The sequence below is a fragment of the Pecten maximus genome, chromosome 2 (assembly GCF_902652985.1).
Source record: "Pecten maximus chromosome 2, xPecMax1.1, whole genome shotgun sequence".
NCBI classification, from domain to species: Eukaryota; Metazoa; Mollusca; class Bivalvia; order Pectinida; family Pectinidae; genus Pecten; species Pecten maximus.
Genome location: NC_047016.1, coordinates 51,867,828 through 51,880,849, shown reverse-complemented (window position 1 = coordinate 51,880,849; position 13,022 = coordinate 51,867,828). Strand labels below are relative to the sequence as shown.

The following is a 13,022-nucleotide window of genomic DNA, read 5'->3' as shown; positions in this document are numbered from 1 at the left end:
ACATTACCGTTTAAGGTAATATTTAACTGTTTTTTTGACATTTGAACCATCAAAATTACACTATTTGTTGATAAATGTCTAAAACTTAAAGAAATACGCGATGACTTTCGTGAAAATCGGAGCATTTCTATTTTTTGTCCCGATTGTTCTATTCGAATAACCGAAAAATACGACTTTTCCAACCCAATTAAACGAATTTTTTAACATGATTTAAGAGAAAATGGTTTTGGTTTTTAAAATTTTACCCAATTAAACGAAATACCCGATTAAGCGTTACCCGATTAAGTGGAATGCACTGTATATGATTTTGAGAATTGAAGTTTGTTATCAGTATTTCTTGAAAAGAACTGGAGGGATTTTTCTCAAAGTTCACATGTAGGTTCCACTTGTTCTTGTTATCAGTATTAGTATCAGTATTTATTAAGAGAAAAAGAAGAAAGATGGGAAAATAGAAGATCAGTTCGATAAAGAACCAATATGAATTATATATTCAATGGTGGGTGCCAATATCCCTCTGGGATCTCTTAGTTGTTAAGTTGATATTAAACTTTGAAAATACAGGAAAATATCTACTTATCACAGAAAATGTTTGTCAATCAGTTATAATATACATTTGTTAATGTACCTCATTATCTTGTCATTAGGAGGTTACACTCTGGGGATCAGCTTCCGTGGATGCATGAGATCGGTTGAGATTGATGTAACACCAGTCAATTTGAACAGCATTTCCGCATCAGACTTGAAGGATGTAGAGGTTGGGACATGTGGACTTGTGGACAGGTCAGTACAGCCTAGCAGTCATGTGTGGCATTGTTGACCTCTATGCATGACTTTGTTGACCTCTGGTTGTGTTGACCTCTGTAGTCCTGTGTTGACATCTGTGGCCATGTTGACCTCTCAGGTAGAGTTGACATATGTGGCAATGTTGACCTCTCAGGTAGTGTTGACAACTCATTTTCATTGTAATGGAATAACAAAATTTGGTAGGAAATGTGAAGCAAATAAGGTATGTATATATTTTGAAAGTAGAATGTTCATTTGGGACAAACTTGTTTCTTTATAAGAAAGTTTAGCATTCATGTAAAGATGGTCCAGCTCTATCCCACCAACACATGTTTTACACATATTTTAGATTGGAATAGAATATGTATAAAACAAATTGTAAAAAACAGATTCCTTGAAAGTCTAGATTATAGGGAACACTGAACTCTGTTTTAAAAAAAATAGGTCCATTTTCTTTAAACTTTTGTAAAATTTAACCATACAAAATAATAAAATTTTACAGATTTCTAGCTTCATTAGTTAAATGTGATAACAGCTGTAAGGGGCATTAATTACAACATTTTGTTTTATACAGGTGTACCCCCAACCCTTGTGAACACGACGGCAGATGTACACAGGATTGGAACGATTTCAACTGCGACTGCCAGGAGTCGGGCTACACAGGCGAGGTGTGCCACATCTGTAAGTACATGATAAGTGATGGTGGGACTTTTAATATAACTTCATGTTGATGGCTGAATTAAAACTTTATGGTATATTTTATGTTGACACTGTGGTATATTTTGTGACGATGCTGTGGTATATTTTGTGTTGACACTGGTATATTTTGTGATGACACTGTGGTATATTTTATGATGCTGTGGTATATTTTGTGATGACACTGTGGTAAATTTTGTGTTGACACTGTGGTATATTTTATGGTGACACTGGTATATTTTATGACGCTGTGGTATATTTTGTGTTGACACTGGTATATTTTGTGTTGACACTGTGGTATATTTTATGGTGACACTGTGGTATATTTTGTGATGACACTGTGGTATATTTTATGGTGACACTGTGGTATATTTTGTGATGACACTGTGGTAAATTTTGTGTTGACACTGTGGTATATTTTATGGTGACACTGGTATATTTTATGACGCTGTGGTATATTTTGTGTTGACACTGGTATATTTTGTGTTGACACTGTGGTATATTTTATGGTGACACTGTGGTATATTTTGTGATGACACTGTGGTATATTTTATGGTGACACTGTGGTATATTTTGTGATGACACTGTGGTATATTTTGTGATGACACTGTGGTATATTTTATGGTGACACTGGTATATTTTGTGATGACACTGTGGTATATTTTGTGATGACACTGTGGTATATTTTGTGATGATGCTGTGGTATATTTTGGGATGACGCTGGTATATATTTTGTGATGACACTGGTATATTTTGTGATGACACTGGTATATTTTGTGATGACACTGTGGTATATTTTGTAATGATGCTGTGGTATATATTTTGCGATGACACTGTGGTATATTTTGTGACGATGCTGTGGTATATTTTATGATGCTGTGGTATATTTTGTGATGACGCTGGTATATATTTTGTGATGACACTGTGGTATATTTTATGATGATACTGTGGTATATTTTGTGATGATGCTATAGTATATTTTGTGATGACGCTGTGGTATATTTTATGACACTGTGGTATATTTTATGATGCTGTGGTATATTTTGTGATGACACTGGTATATTTTGTGATGACGCTGTGGTATATTTTGTGATAACACTGTGGTATATTTTGTGATGACACTGGTATATTTTGTGATGACACTGTGGTATATTTTGTGATGACACTGTGGTATATTTTGTGATGACTGGTATTTTTTGTGATGATGCTGTGGTATTTTTTGTGATGATGCTTACGTTTAATTTGTCCGTATTACCTTTGCAGCATCCTACTATCTCTCCTGTGAGATGTTCAAGATGTACACGAAGAATGATGGACTGCAACCTGCTATAATTGACCCTGATGGATCAGGGCCCCTCAAACCATTTAAGGTCCAGTGCAATGGCAAAAGTAAGACATGGTCTAGTGATTTCGACCCTTAAACGAAACAGATGTGGTCTAGTGATTTCAGTCCTAAACATAACAGACATTGTCTAGTTATTTCAATCCTGAAACAAAGCAGATATGCTCTAATTATTTTGATCCTTAAACAAAACAGACATGTTCTAGTGATTTCAATCCTGAAACAAAACAGACATGCTCTAGTGATTTCAAACCTGAAAAGATTGTGCAATACCATATTTATCCTGCGATAAGCTCTGGGTTGGGGACGGAGGTCGGAGTTAATTAATTCAGGAGTATGGGTGATGGATTGTACTTAAAATAGAGTGGTATTCATGTGAATGAAAGTTCTACACCTAGTGATAATTGAGACAGGTATTTATAGCCTGCATTAACTGGTGAGCACATAGTGTTATACCAATGTCCGTTCCTGCCCTGGTGTGTCCCAACCCTGGTGTGTCCCAACCCTGGTGTGTCCCAGCCCTGGTGTGTCCCAATCCTGTTGTGTCCCAAACCCAGATGTGTCCGAACCCTGGTGTGTCCCAACCCTGGTGTGTCCCAACCCTGGTGTGTCCCAACCCTGGTGTGTCTCAACCCTGGTGTGTCCCAGCCCTGGTGTGTCCCAACTCTGGTGTGTCTCAACCCTGGTGTGACCCAACCCTGGTGTGTCCCAACCCTGGTGTGTCCCAACCCTGGTGTGTCTCAACCCTGGTGTTTCCCAACTCTGGTGTGTCCCAACCCTGGTGTGTCCAGTTGGTGTGTCTCAACCCTGGTGTGTCCCAACTCTGGTGTGTCTCGACCCTGGTGTGTCCCAACCCTGGTTTGTCTCAACCCTGGTGTGTCCCAACCATGGCGTGTCCCAACCCTGGTGTGTCCCAACCCTGGTGTGTCCCAACCCTGGTGTGTCCCAACACTGGTGTGTCCCAACCCTGGTTTGTCTCAACCCTGGTGTGTCCCAGCCCTGGTGTGTCCCAACCCTGGTGTGCCCCAGCCCTGGCGTGACCCAACCCTGGTGTGTCCCAGCCCTGGCGTGACCCAACCCTGGTGTGTCACAACCCTGGCATGTCCCAGCCTTGGTGTTTCCCAACCCTGGCATGTCCCAACCCTGGTGTGTCTCAACCCTGGTGTGTCCCAGCCCTGGTGTGTCCCAACCCTGGTGTGCCCCAACCCTGGTGTATCCCAGCACCGGTATGTCCCAACCCCGGTGTGTCCCAACCTTGGGTGTGTCCCAACCCTGATGTGTTCCAACACTGGTGTGTCCCAACACTGGTGTGACCCAACCCTGGTGTGTCCCAACCCTGGTGTGTCCCAACCCCGGTGTGTCCCAACCCGATGTGTATCAGCCCCAGTGTGTCCCAACCCTGGTGTGTCCCAGCCCTGGTGTGTCCCAGCCCTGGTGTTTCAACCCTGATGTGTCCCAACCCTGGTGTGTCCCAACCCTGGTGTGTCACAGCCCTGGTGTGTCCCAACCCTGGTATGTCCCAACCCCGGTGTGTCAGAACCCTGGTGTGTCCCAGCCTTGGTGTGTCCCATCCCTGGTGTGTCCCATCCCTGGTGTTAGTAACATAACATTTATTTAGTTCTACTCCTTGTCACATTGATTCTGACGGTCATTGATCAAGTTGACCTTTTCCCCACCTCAGCTGTATAGGATTGGTGGCATTCATACATTCAGTCTGTATGAAGTGCTTTATAATGAAGACTTTTTTTGTTAACAAATGGATTTCATTGGTTACAGATGAGGTCGGTAAACCGGTGGAGACCTGGGTCGGCCATGACAGTGAAGACTATATCCGTGTGGATGGTTACCAGGCTCCTAACTATTACGAGAGGAAAGTTGGCTACAGTGCTGCGTCCATTGACGAATTGACAGAGGTCATTAAGAGGGCGGTCAGCTGCCATCAGACCATTGAATACAAGTGCAACAACTCACGTCTTCTCGCCAAGCCAAGTAAGTTTACTGACCACAGGCAACAGACAGAACTTTGTGAATCGAGAGATATTTTTAAATGTTAAAGTTTTACTGCATATGTATCTATAGCATGTGTTCTTTACCTCAATTCACAAGAAATTGAGACTATTTGGATGGTGAGAAATTTGCAATTAATATTTCTTTTTCTGATGCTTCATAGAGTGTAATAAGAATTTAATCCAGTTTAACAAGTTTTATAATAGCTGTGTTGAACTGCATAGTAAAACTGTCCGTAGACAGGTGGTAGGCTGTGTAAAAATGCTTTTTTTCTTTAGTTTGTCCATCCAAAAACAGTCCGATTAGATTTTCACTTTAATCTTTTCATTTTCACTTTCTAATACTGATGTAGTGTTCTATTTAAATTGGGCGGTTTTCCTGAGGAAATGAACAGTTTTATGAATAAGTCTTCTCTTCATTGTCACAGATGATGCGCCTGAATTGCACTATGCTTGGTGGGTGGGACGGACATTCCAGCCCATGTACTATTGGGGAGGGGCTGCCCCAGGATCAGATAAATGTTACTGTGGACTGACCGAGAAGGGCTGTACTGGAGGACTAGCCACCTGTAACTGTGATTCTGGCCTCTCCACCTCGGACAGCGGTCAGTTAGTCCACAAGGATTATCTACCTGTTATGGAACTCCACTTTGGTGACACAGGAACCACAACTGACAGCAGGCTAGGGTTTCACAAGGTCGGACCACTCATCTGTCAGGGAGACAGTAAGTATTATTAGGGTTTCACAAGGTCGGACCTCTCATCTGTCAGGGAGACAGTAAGTATTATTAGGGTTTCACAAGGTCGGACCTTAAGTATTATTAGGGTTTCACAAGGTCGGACCTCTCATCTGTCGGGGAGACAGTAAGTATTATTAGGGTTTCACAAGGTCGGACCTCTCATCTGTCAGGGAGACAGTAAGTATTATTAGGGTTTCACAAGGTCGGACCTCTCATCTGTCAGGGAGACAGTAAGTATTATTAGGGTTTCACAAGGTCGGACCTTAAGTATTATTAGGGTTTCACAAGGTCGGACCTCTCATCTGTCAGGGAGACAGTAAGTATTATTAGGGTTTCACAAGGTCGGACCTCTCATCTGTCGGGGAGACAGTAAGTATTTTTAGGGTTTCACAAGGTCGGACCCCTCATCTGTAAGTAATATTATCTCTATTATCATAGAGACTTTTAACTTTTTTGATATTTCAATTCTTTGAAAACTCTCGGACGTACGACAGCAATGAGCAGTGAAACTTTTCCAACATCTGTTTGAGTGAGATCCTGTCAACAAGTAGCTACCAGTCGTGCTGTGATTTTATTAGCTGAGCACCATCAGATCCTGAAAAAAAATGTATTTGTTAAGTGACCATCGGGAAGTAATTAGTCTTCAACCTGTTGGATTAAAATATCTATGTATATGTTATTGATATGGTATGGTATAGGATGTAATTCCACCTTGGTTCCTCCCAGATCTCCTTGACAACGTGGTCACATTCCGAAAAGCAGATGCTACCATCAAGCTGGCTACTTTTGAGGCAGAACCGTCTGGAGATATCTGGTTCCAGTTCAAGACGACAGCAATGGATGGCGTTATTATTCACAACATCGGAAATGCAATGGATGGCAGCGCCGACTTCATCCAAGTTCGACTATTCAGTATGTAAAACTTCTTAATAATATATATTGTTTCACTTTAACAAATCTTGTATACACGTACTGTCAGTGTATTACAAGTAGGGTCCCTGGATTTCTGTTTCCTTGTATAGCCATTCCAATGTTTCGTTCTATATAATACCATTTCATTATGCCAAAATGTTGGTAGGAAAACAGGGATCCAAATTAATGCTGAAGCTACAACCTGGGTACTTGTTAATACACTGCATTTGAGTTTATAGGAAATTAACACTTACTTTCGAAAAATTAATTGTTACGGTAAATAAATGGAATAGAATTATTTCACCTAATTTTTATATAAGTATACTTTGTTTTATCTCCCAGAAATAAAAATTACTAGATAAATGATATATTTTGTGTTCCAGAGACTCATATGCCTTTAATAATACTCTTCAGGATGTTTCCTTTAATGGCACTGATCCATGTTACAATTGACAAAAAATATTTTAAGTTCTGTGATTGAGTTTCTGATATGATAGTGAATTAAGTTTTCTGTCACCTGTACCTTGCAATACTTAACTAATTTATTCAGTACAATGCCGTTTTGGAGTTATGGCAGTTCCGTGACCAGTTTCATATTTAATGGACAAAAGATCAGATCAGAAATACAGAATAGGAGAGTGCTGGCGGTCTGATATCATACAATTTTTGTGAAAAAAAAAACAAAAACTTGCAGGCATAATATCTGACTCCTCCACTGAATTCCTAACACATTGGTGAACTTGAATTTCAGACGGTGATACGATCGGGTTTAGTTACAACAATGGTAATGGTATTAAGGTGCTGGAGTACAAGTCAACGAACGCTCTCAACAACAACTTTTGGCACACAGTCCATGTGGAGAGGAACAGGAAGCAGGCATGGCTTCGCGTCGACAACTTCCCAGAGAAATATCTAAACGAAGGTCAAGATGAGGTCACACGTACTCTCGATCTCATGGGATTTCTGGTTGTTGGTAAGACTAATGGCTTTTAGACATTCTAGAAATATTAATGGAACTCAGAATTTCTCCCAACTAATTCAATCATAGAGACCTCCCAAGCTCACCTGTATCTCGGAATTATTATTGCTGAGGTAGGAAGTCCTGTCAAAAATATATCTAGCTAGAATTAAATCGGAAATTTAGGAAGTTATGAGGAAATTTGAATATTTTTTTCAAATTTTGTGTTCTCATAGGTGCCACAGTGGAGGACAAAAATGGATTTGTTGGGTGCATTAGAGGCCTTCGTGTGAACGGAGTGCTGCAGGATCTCCGAGGCCTCGTGGAGCGTGGTGACTTCTATTATGGTGTGTCAGTCAACTGTAACGGAAAGTGCAACAGCAATCCATGCATGAACGGAGGCACATGTATAGAGGGGTATTCTGGCTACACCTGCGACTGTGCGTATACACCATGGAGAGGTTGGATGTGTGGCAGAGGTCAGTACAAACATTTACAATACCAAAGTTAAATTACAATAATAAATAAACGTTAATTTACTTATTCCTTAAATGTATATATTTGCATGCAAAACTTTTAAATAAATAGAAATTTAAATTTAGAAAATATACATGAATGCCCCTGCTACTATGCAACAATGTGTTGACTCTTTGACCAGCTGTAGAACTTGATGTTATAATAATGTTGTGTAAATACCAACTAAATGTGTCGTGGGGACAGAAATGACATTTAGTGATTTGTAGTAAACACATCTTTCATATATAACACAAATACAGTTTTGATAAATATGTGACTAAGATATTGTTGACCTTTACAGAGGTTGGCGTGAACCTTCAGACCAATTACCAGGTGAAGTACACGTTTGACAAGAGCCAGGGATTGTCTGCCACCGACTTCATGAACATACGTGTGGGTTTCACCACCAAGAAGAAACAGGGCATTCTCCTTCAGCTTCGAGATGCTGAGAACACGGAGTATGTGTCGCTCGAAATCAACAACAGTGGTGAGTATACATTGTATGTAAAAACTGTCCAGGGTAAATAAACAAACATCCTCGGGTCATTCCTCAAAACTTCGGTATAGTTTGGGGAAGGCTGTTAATGACGATTATTAATTTAACATTCTCAGATTTTCACTCTCATTGTTTTTGCAATATTTGTGAAGTATACGTGTTTCTTGTTGCATTGAACTTTCAATGAAAGCCAAAGTCATCAGATATATAACATGCTATGTCAGTATTAATGCTTTGTTTTCCTAAGAAATTGACTTTGTGAACCATGAATATTCAATAGTTTATTTTAAAAGAGACTTCGGCAATGACAATTTCACTTTTCTAAACAAAGATGATTTTATTCCCTTTAATAATTACTGTCAAACTTATTCTCCTTTAACTATGAGAATTATTGTGGTATTTGGTACAGTTCAGCTACAGATTTGACTATTTATTAACCGTCAACATTTTCAAATGGATTAGTATATATACAGTCAATATAATTTTATCTCTCAGGTGGCATCAAGTTTGTGGTGGATGTTGGTTCTGAACGTTGGGAATTGAACACCCCTAACCACGGAATAGACTATACCAATGGACAGCAACATGAGGCCAAGATGAAGAGAGAGGGATCAGGAGGCAGAATTGTCCATTTACAGGTAGGGTAAACTGGTCTTAAAATAATATGACAGGAAAATGTTGGTATCCTGATTTTATTTATTGCTGAAATCTATCGGAAGTGTGTCTGTGTCATTCAAGGCTGATTCTTGTGTAATCTGGTCATTGTGATATACCCAGGTATTTGTGTTAATTACATTAACATGATTCCTTGTTTTCTAAGGTGGACAACTACCCCGAGGCCATCGACACACTTGGAGCAACTCTCAGTGACAGCATCCTCAACAACCCCAAATATCTGTTTGTGGGAAGTAACGGTAAGTATTCCTTAAATGTCTTTAATAAGTAACGGTAAGTATTCCTTCAATGTCTATAATAGGTAACGGTAAGTGTTCCTTAAATGTCTATGATAAGTAACGGTAAGTATTCCTTAAATGTCTATAATAAGTAACGCTAAGTATTCCTTAAATGTCTATAATAGGTAACGCTAAGTATTCCTTAAATGTCTATAATAAGTAACCGTAAGTATTCCTTAAATGTCTATAATAGGTAACGCTAATTATTCCTTCAATGTCTATAATAGTCACATGTATTGTATGGTTATCTTTATCGGTACATAATTACCTTTAAAGGTATTTACACATCAGTTAGAGAAAAACAAAAAATAATCTGAAAAATGAAAGTGTACCGATTGAATGAATATTGAAAATTTGACTTTTCTTGGCATTGTCAGACACCAAAAACAGCGCTAAGGGATTTGAAGGCTGTATCTACCGTATGCAAGTTGACAACATTTACCCACTCAAGCGTGCATTCCAGGATCCTAGACCATCATTTGTAGAGCTTAACCCAACAGGTAAAAGCAACAGAATTGATGTGGTTTGTTTTGTCCACTGAGTTTAACCCAACAGGTTTATACAGAGCGAATAGTTTATCTGAATGTTGTATTGCATGATTGAGACACCTTCCTGGTCAGTGACCTTTAACAGTTTTTACCATTCAGTGGTTCATACATATGTAATTACAAAATAACATTGTGTAGGGGGGGGGAACACTTTTAATCCAAATTGGAAGAGTGAACTCTCTCGTTTAAAATTTGGGATAAAATTAATGACGATAGTAAATGGCATCATGTGTCACAAACTGATATATAGACCCCATGAAAGGCAGGAATTATACGTTGTCAAATTGTATAATGTGAAAAGTTCAGTGAAAAATACAATTAGGGTGTTGGATTTGGTTTGACCAGTTCATTATGTATCCGAAAATCCAGTTTTATTACACTGGTCACAATTTAGATTTAACCCTTTCACCCCTACTGACCATATTGGACTTCAAATGATGAATGAATGACAGAGTCCACTAAAGTTCCGTAGGGTTGAAAGGGTTAATGCTGTTTAATTACTTAGTCTTACAGGTAAAACATAAACAGGTAATATTACAACAGATTTGAAAGTTTGGTTAAGATAAAGATGACTTAAATTGTGTAAAGAAATCCCTGGGAATAATAGATAGCTATATAATATATATGTAGCACATCATTCAGATTTATGATCTTCAAATCACATCCAGCAATTTAATGACTTAATAAGCAAATTTAACTATTAATATAGCCTTTCCATACCAATCAATACCAATAACTCAAGATAAACTGACTTTAGTAAATTTTCTTTACATAAAAATGTCTTGATTCCTTTTGACAGGGAAGGTACGGGAAGATATGTGTGGATTTGAAGAGGTCACACAGCCTCCAGATCCCATTGAGACGCGACCCATCGCCGGAGGTCCCTACACCAACATTACCTTCCCATACAGTGATGACGAACTTACAGCCACAGAGAGGGGTATCATCGGAGGTAAGTCTATCGGGTATCATTGTCATAGTGTAGAGGGGTATCATTGTCATAGTGTAGAGGGGTATCATTGTCACAGTGTAGAGGGGTATCATTGTCACAGTGTAGAGGGGTATCATTGTCACAGTGTAGAGGGGTATCATTGTCACAGTGTAGTGGGGTATCATTGTCACAGTGTAGAGGGGTATCATTGTCACAGTGTAGAGGGGTATCATTGTCACAGTGTTGCGGGGTATCATTGTCACAGTGTAGTGGGGTATCATTGTCACAGTGTAGAGGGGTATCATTGTCACAGTGTAGCGGGGTATCATTGTCACAGTGTAGAGGGGTATCATTGTCACAGTGTAGTGGGGTACCATTGTCACAGTGTAGTGGGGTATCATTGTCACAGTGTAGTGGAGTATCATTGTCACAGTGTAGAGGGGTATCATTGTCACAGTGTAGAGGGGTATCGTTGTCAGTGTAGTGGGGTATCGTTGTCACAGTGTAGTGGGGTATCATTGTCACAGTGTAGAGGGGTATCATTGTCACAGTGTAGAGGGGTATCATTGTCACAGTGTAGAGGGGTATCATTGTCACAGTGTAGAGGGGTATCATTGTCACAGTGTAGAGGGGTATCATTGTCACAGTGTAGAGGGGTATCATTGTCACAGTGTAGAGGGGTATCATTGTCACAGTGTAGAGGGGTATCATTGTCACAGTGTAGAGGGGGTATCATTGTCACAGTGTAGAGGGGTATCATTGTCACAGTGTAGAGGGGTATCATTGTCACAGTGTAGAGGGGTATCATTGTCACAGTGTAGAGGGGTATCATTGTCACAGTGTAGAGGGGTATCATTGTCACAGTGTAGAGGGGTATCATTGTCACAGTGTAGAGGGGTATCATTGTCACAGTGTAGAGGGGTATCATTGTCACAGTGTAGAGGGGTATCATTGTCACAGTGTAGAGGGGTATCATTGTCACAGTGTAGAGGGGTATCATTGTCACAGTGTAGAGGGGTATCATTGTCACAGTGTAGAGGGGTATCATTGTCACAGTGTAGTGGGGTATCATTGTCACAGTGTAGTGGGGTATCATTGTCACAGTGTAGTGGGGTATCATTGTCACAGTGTAGAGGGGTATCATTGTCACAGTGTAGAGGGGTATCATTGTCACAGTGTAGTGGGGTATCATTGTCACAGTGTAGAGGGGTATCATTGTCACAGTGTAGTGGGGTATCATTGTCACAGTGTAGAGGAGTATCATTGTCACAGTGTAGAGGGGTATCATTGTCACAGTGTAGTGGGGTATCATTGTCACAGTGTAGCGGGGTATCATGGTCACAGTGTAGAGGGGTATCATTGTCACAGTGTAGAGGGGTATCATTGTCACAGTGTAGAGGAGTATCATTGTCACAGTGTAGAGGAGTATCATTGTCACAGTGTAGTGGGGTATCATTGTCACAGTGTAGTGGGGTATCATTGTCACAGTGTAGAGGGGTATCATTGTCACAGTGTAGAGGGGTATCATTGTCACAGTGTAGTGGGGTATCATTGTCACAGTGTAGTGGGGTATCATTGTCACAGTGTAGAGGGGTATCATTGTCACAGTGTAGAGGGGTATCATTGTCACAGTGTAGAGGGGTATCATTGTCACAGTGTAGAGGGGTATCATTGTCACAGTGTAGAGGGGTATCATTGTCACAGTGTAGAGGGGTATCATTGTCACAGTGTAGAGGGGTATCATTGTCACAGTGTAGAGGGGTATCATTGTCACAGTGTAGAGGGGTATCATTGTCACAGTGTAGAGGGGTATCATTGTCACAGTGTAGAGGGGTATCATTGTCACAGTGTAGAGGGGTATCATTGTCACAGTGTAGAGGGGTATCATTGTCACAGTGTAGAGGGGTATCATTGTCACAGTGTAGAGGGGTATCATTGTCACAGTGTAGAGGGGTATCATTGTCACAGTGTAGAGGGGTATCATTGTCACAGTGTAGAGGGGTATCATTGTCACAGTGTAGAGGGGTATCATTGTCACAGTGTAGAGGGGTATCATTGTCACAGTGTAGAGGGGTATCATTGTCACAGTGTAGAGGGGTATCATTGTCACAGTGTAGAGGGGTATCATTGTCACAGTGTAG

At 40.3% G+C, this 13,022-nt stretch overlaps 1 protein-coding gene across 1 annotated transcript in view; it reads left to right on the top strand.

Annotated features, from left to right (window-relative positions):
* Window positions 1-13,022, top strand: part of LOC117322428 (neurexin-4-like) — a 29,208-nt gene that overhangs the window by 10,730 nt on the left and 5,456 nt on the right. The window contains exons 11-23 of the mRNA XM_033877344.1: window positions 645-780; window positions 1,358-1,464; window positions 2,743-2,868; window positions 4,598-4,810; window positions 5,256-5,552; window positions 6,294-6,479; window positions 7,231-7,452; window positions 7,674-7,916; window positions 8,255-8,440; window positions 8,945-9,087; window positions 9,270-9,363; window positions 9,780-9,902; window positions 10,750-10,902. Of these exons, the coding sequence (XP_033733235.1) occupies window positions 645-780; window positions 1,358-1,464; window positions 2,743-2,868; window positions 4,598-4,810; window positions 5,256-5,552; window positions 6,294-6,479; window positions 7,231-7,452; window positions 7,674-7,916; window positions 8,255-8,440; window positions 8,945-9,087; window positions 9,270-9,363; window positions 9,780-9,902; window positions 10,750-10,902 (2,229 nt within the window). The remainder of the gene's footprint in view (window positions 1-644; window positions 781-1,357; window positions 1,465-2,742; window positions 2,869-4,597; window positions 4,811-5,255; window positions 5,553-6,293; window positions 6,480-7,230; window positions 7,453-7,673; window positions 7,917-8,254; window positions 8,441-8,944; window positions 9,088-9,269; window positions 9,364-9,779; window positions 9,903-10,749; window positions 10,903-13,022) is intronic.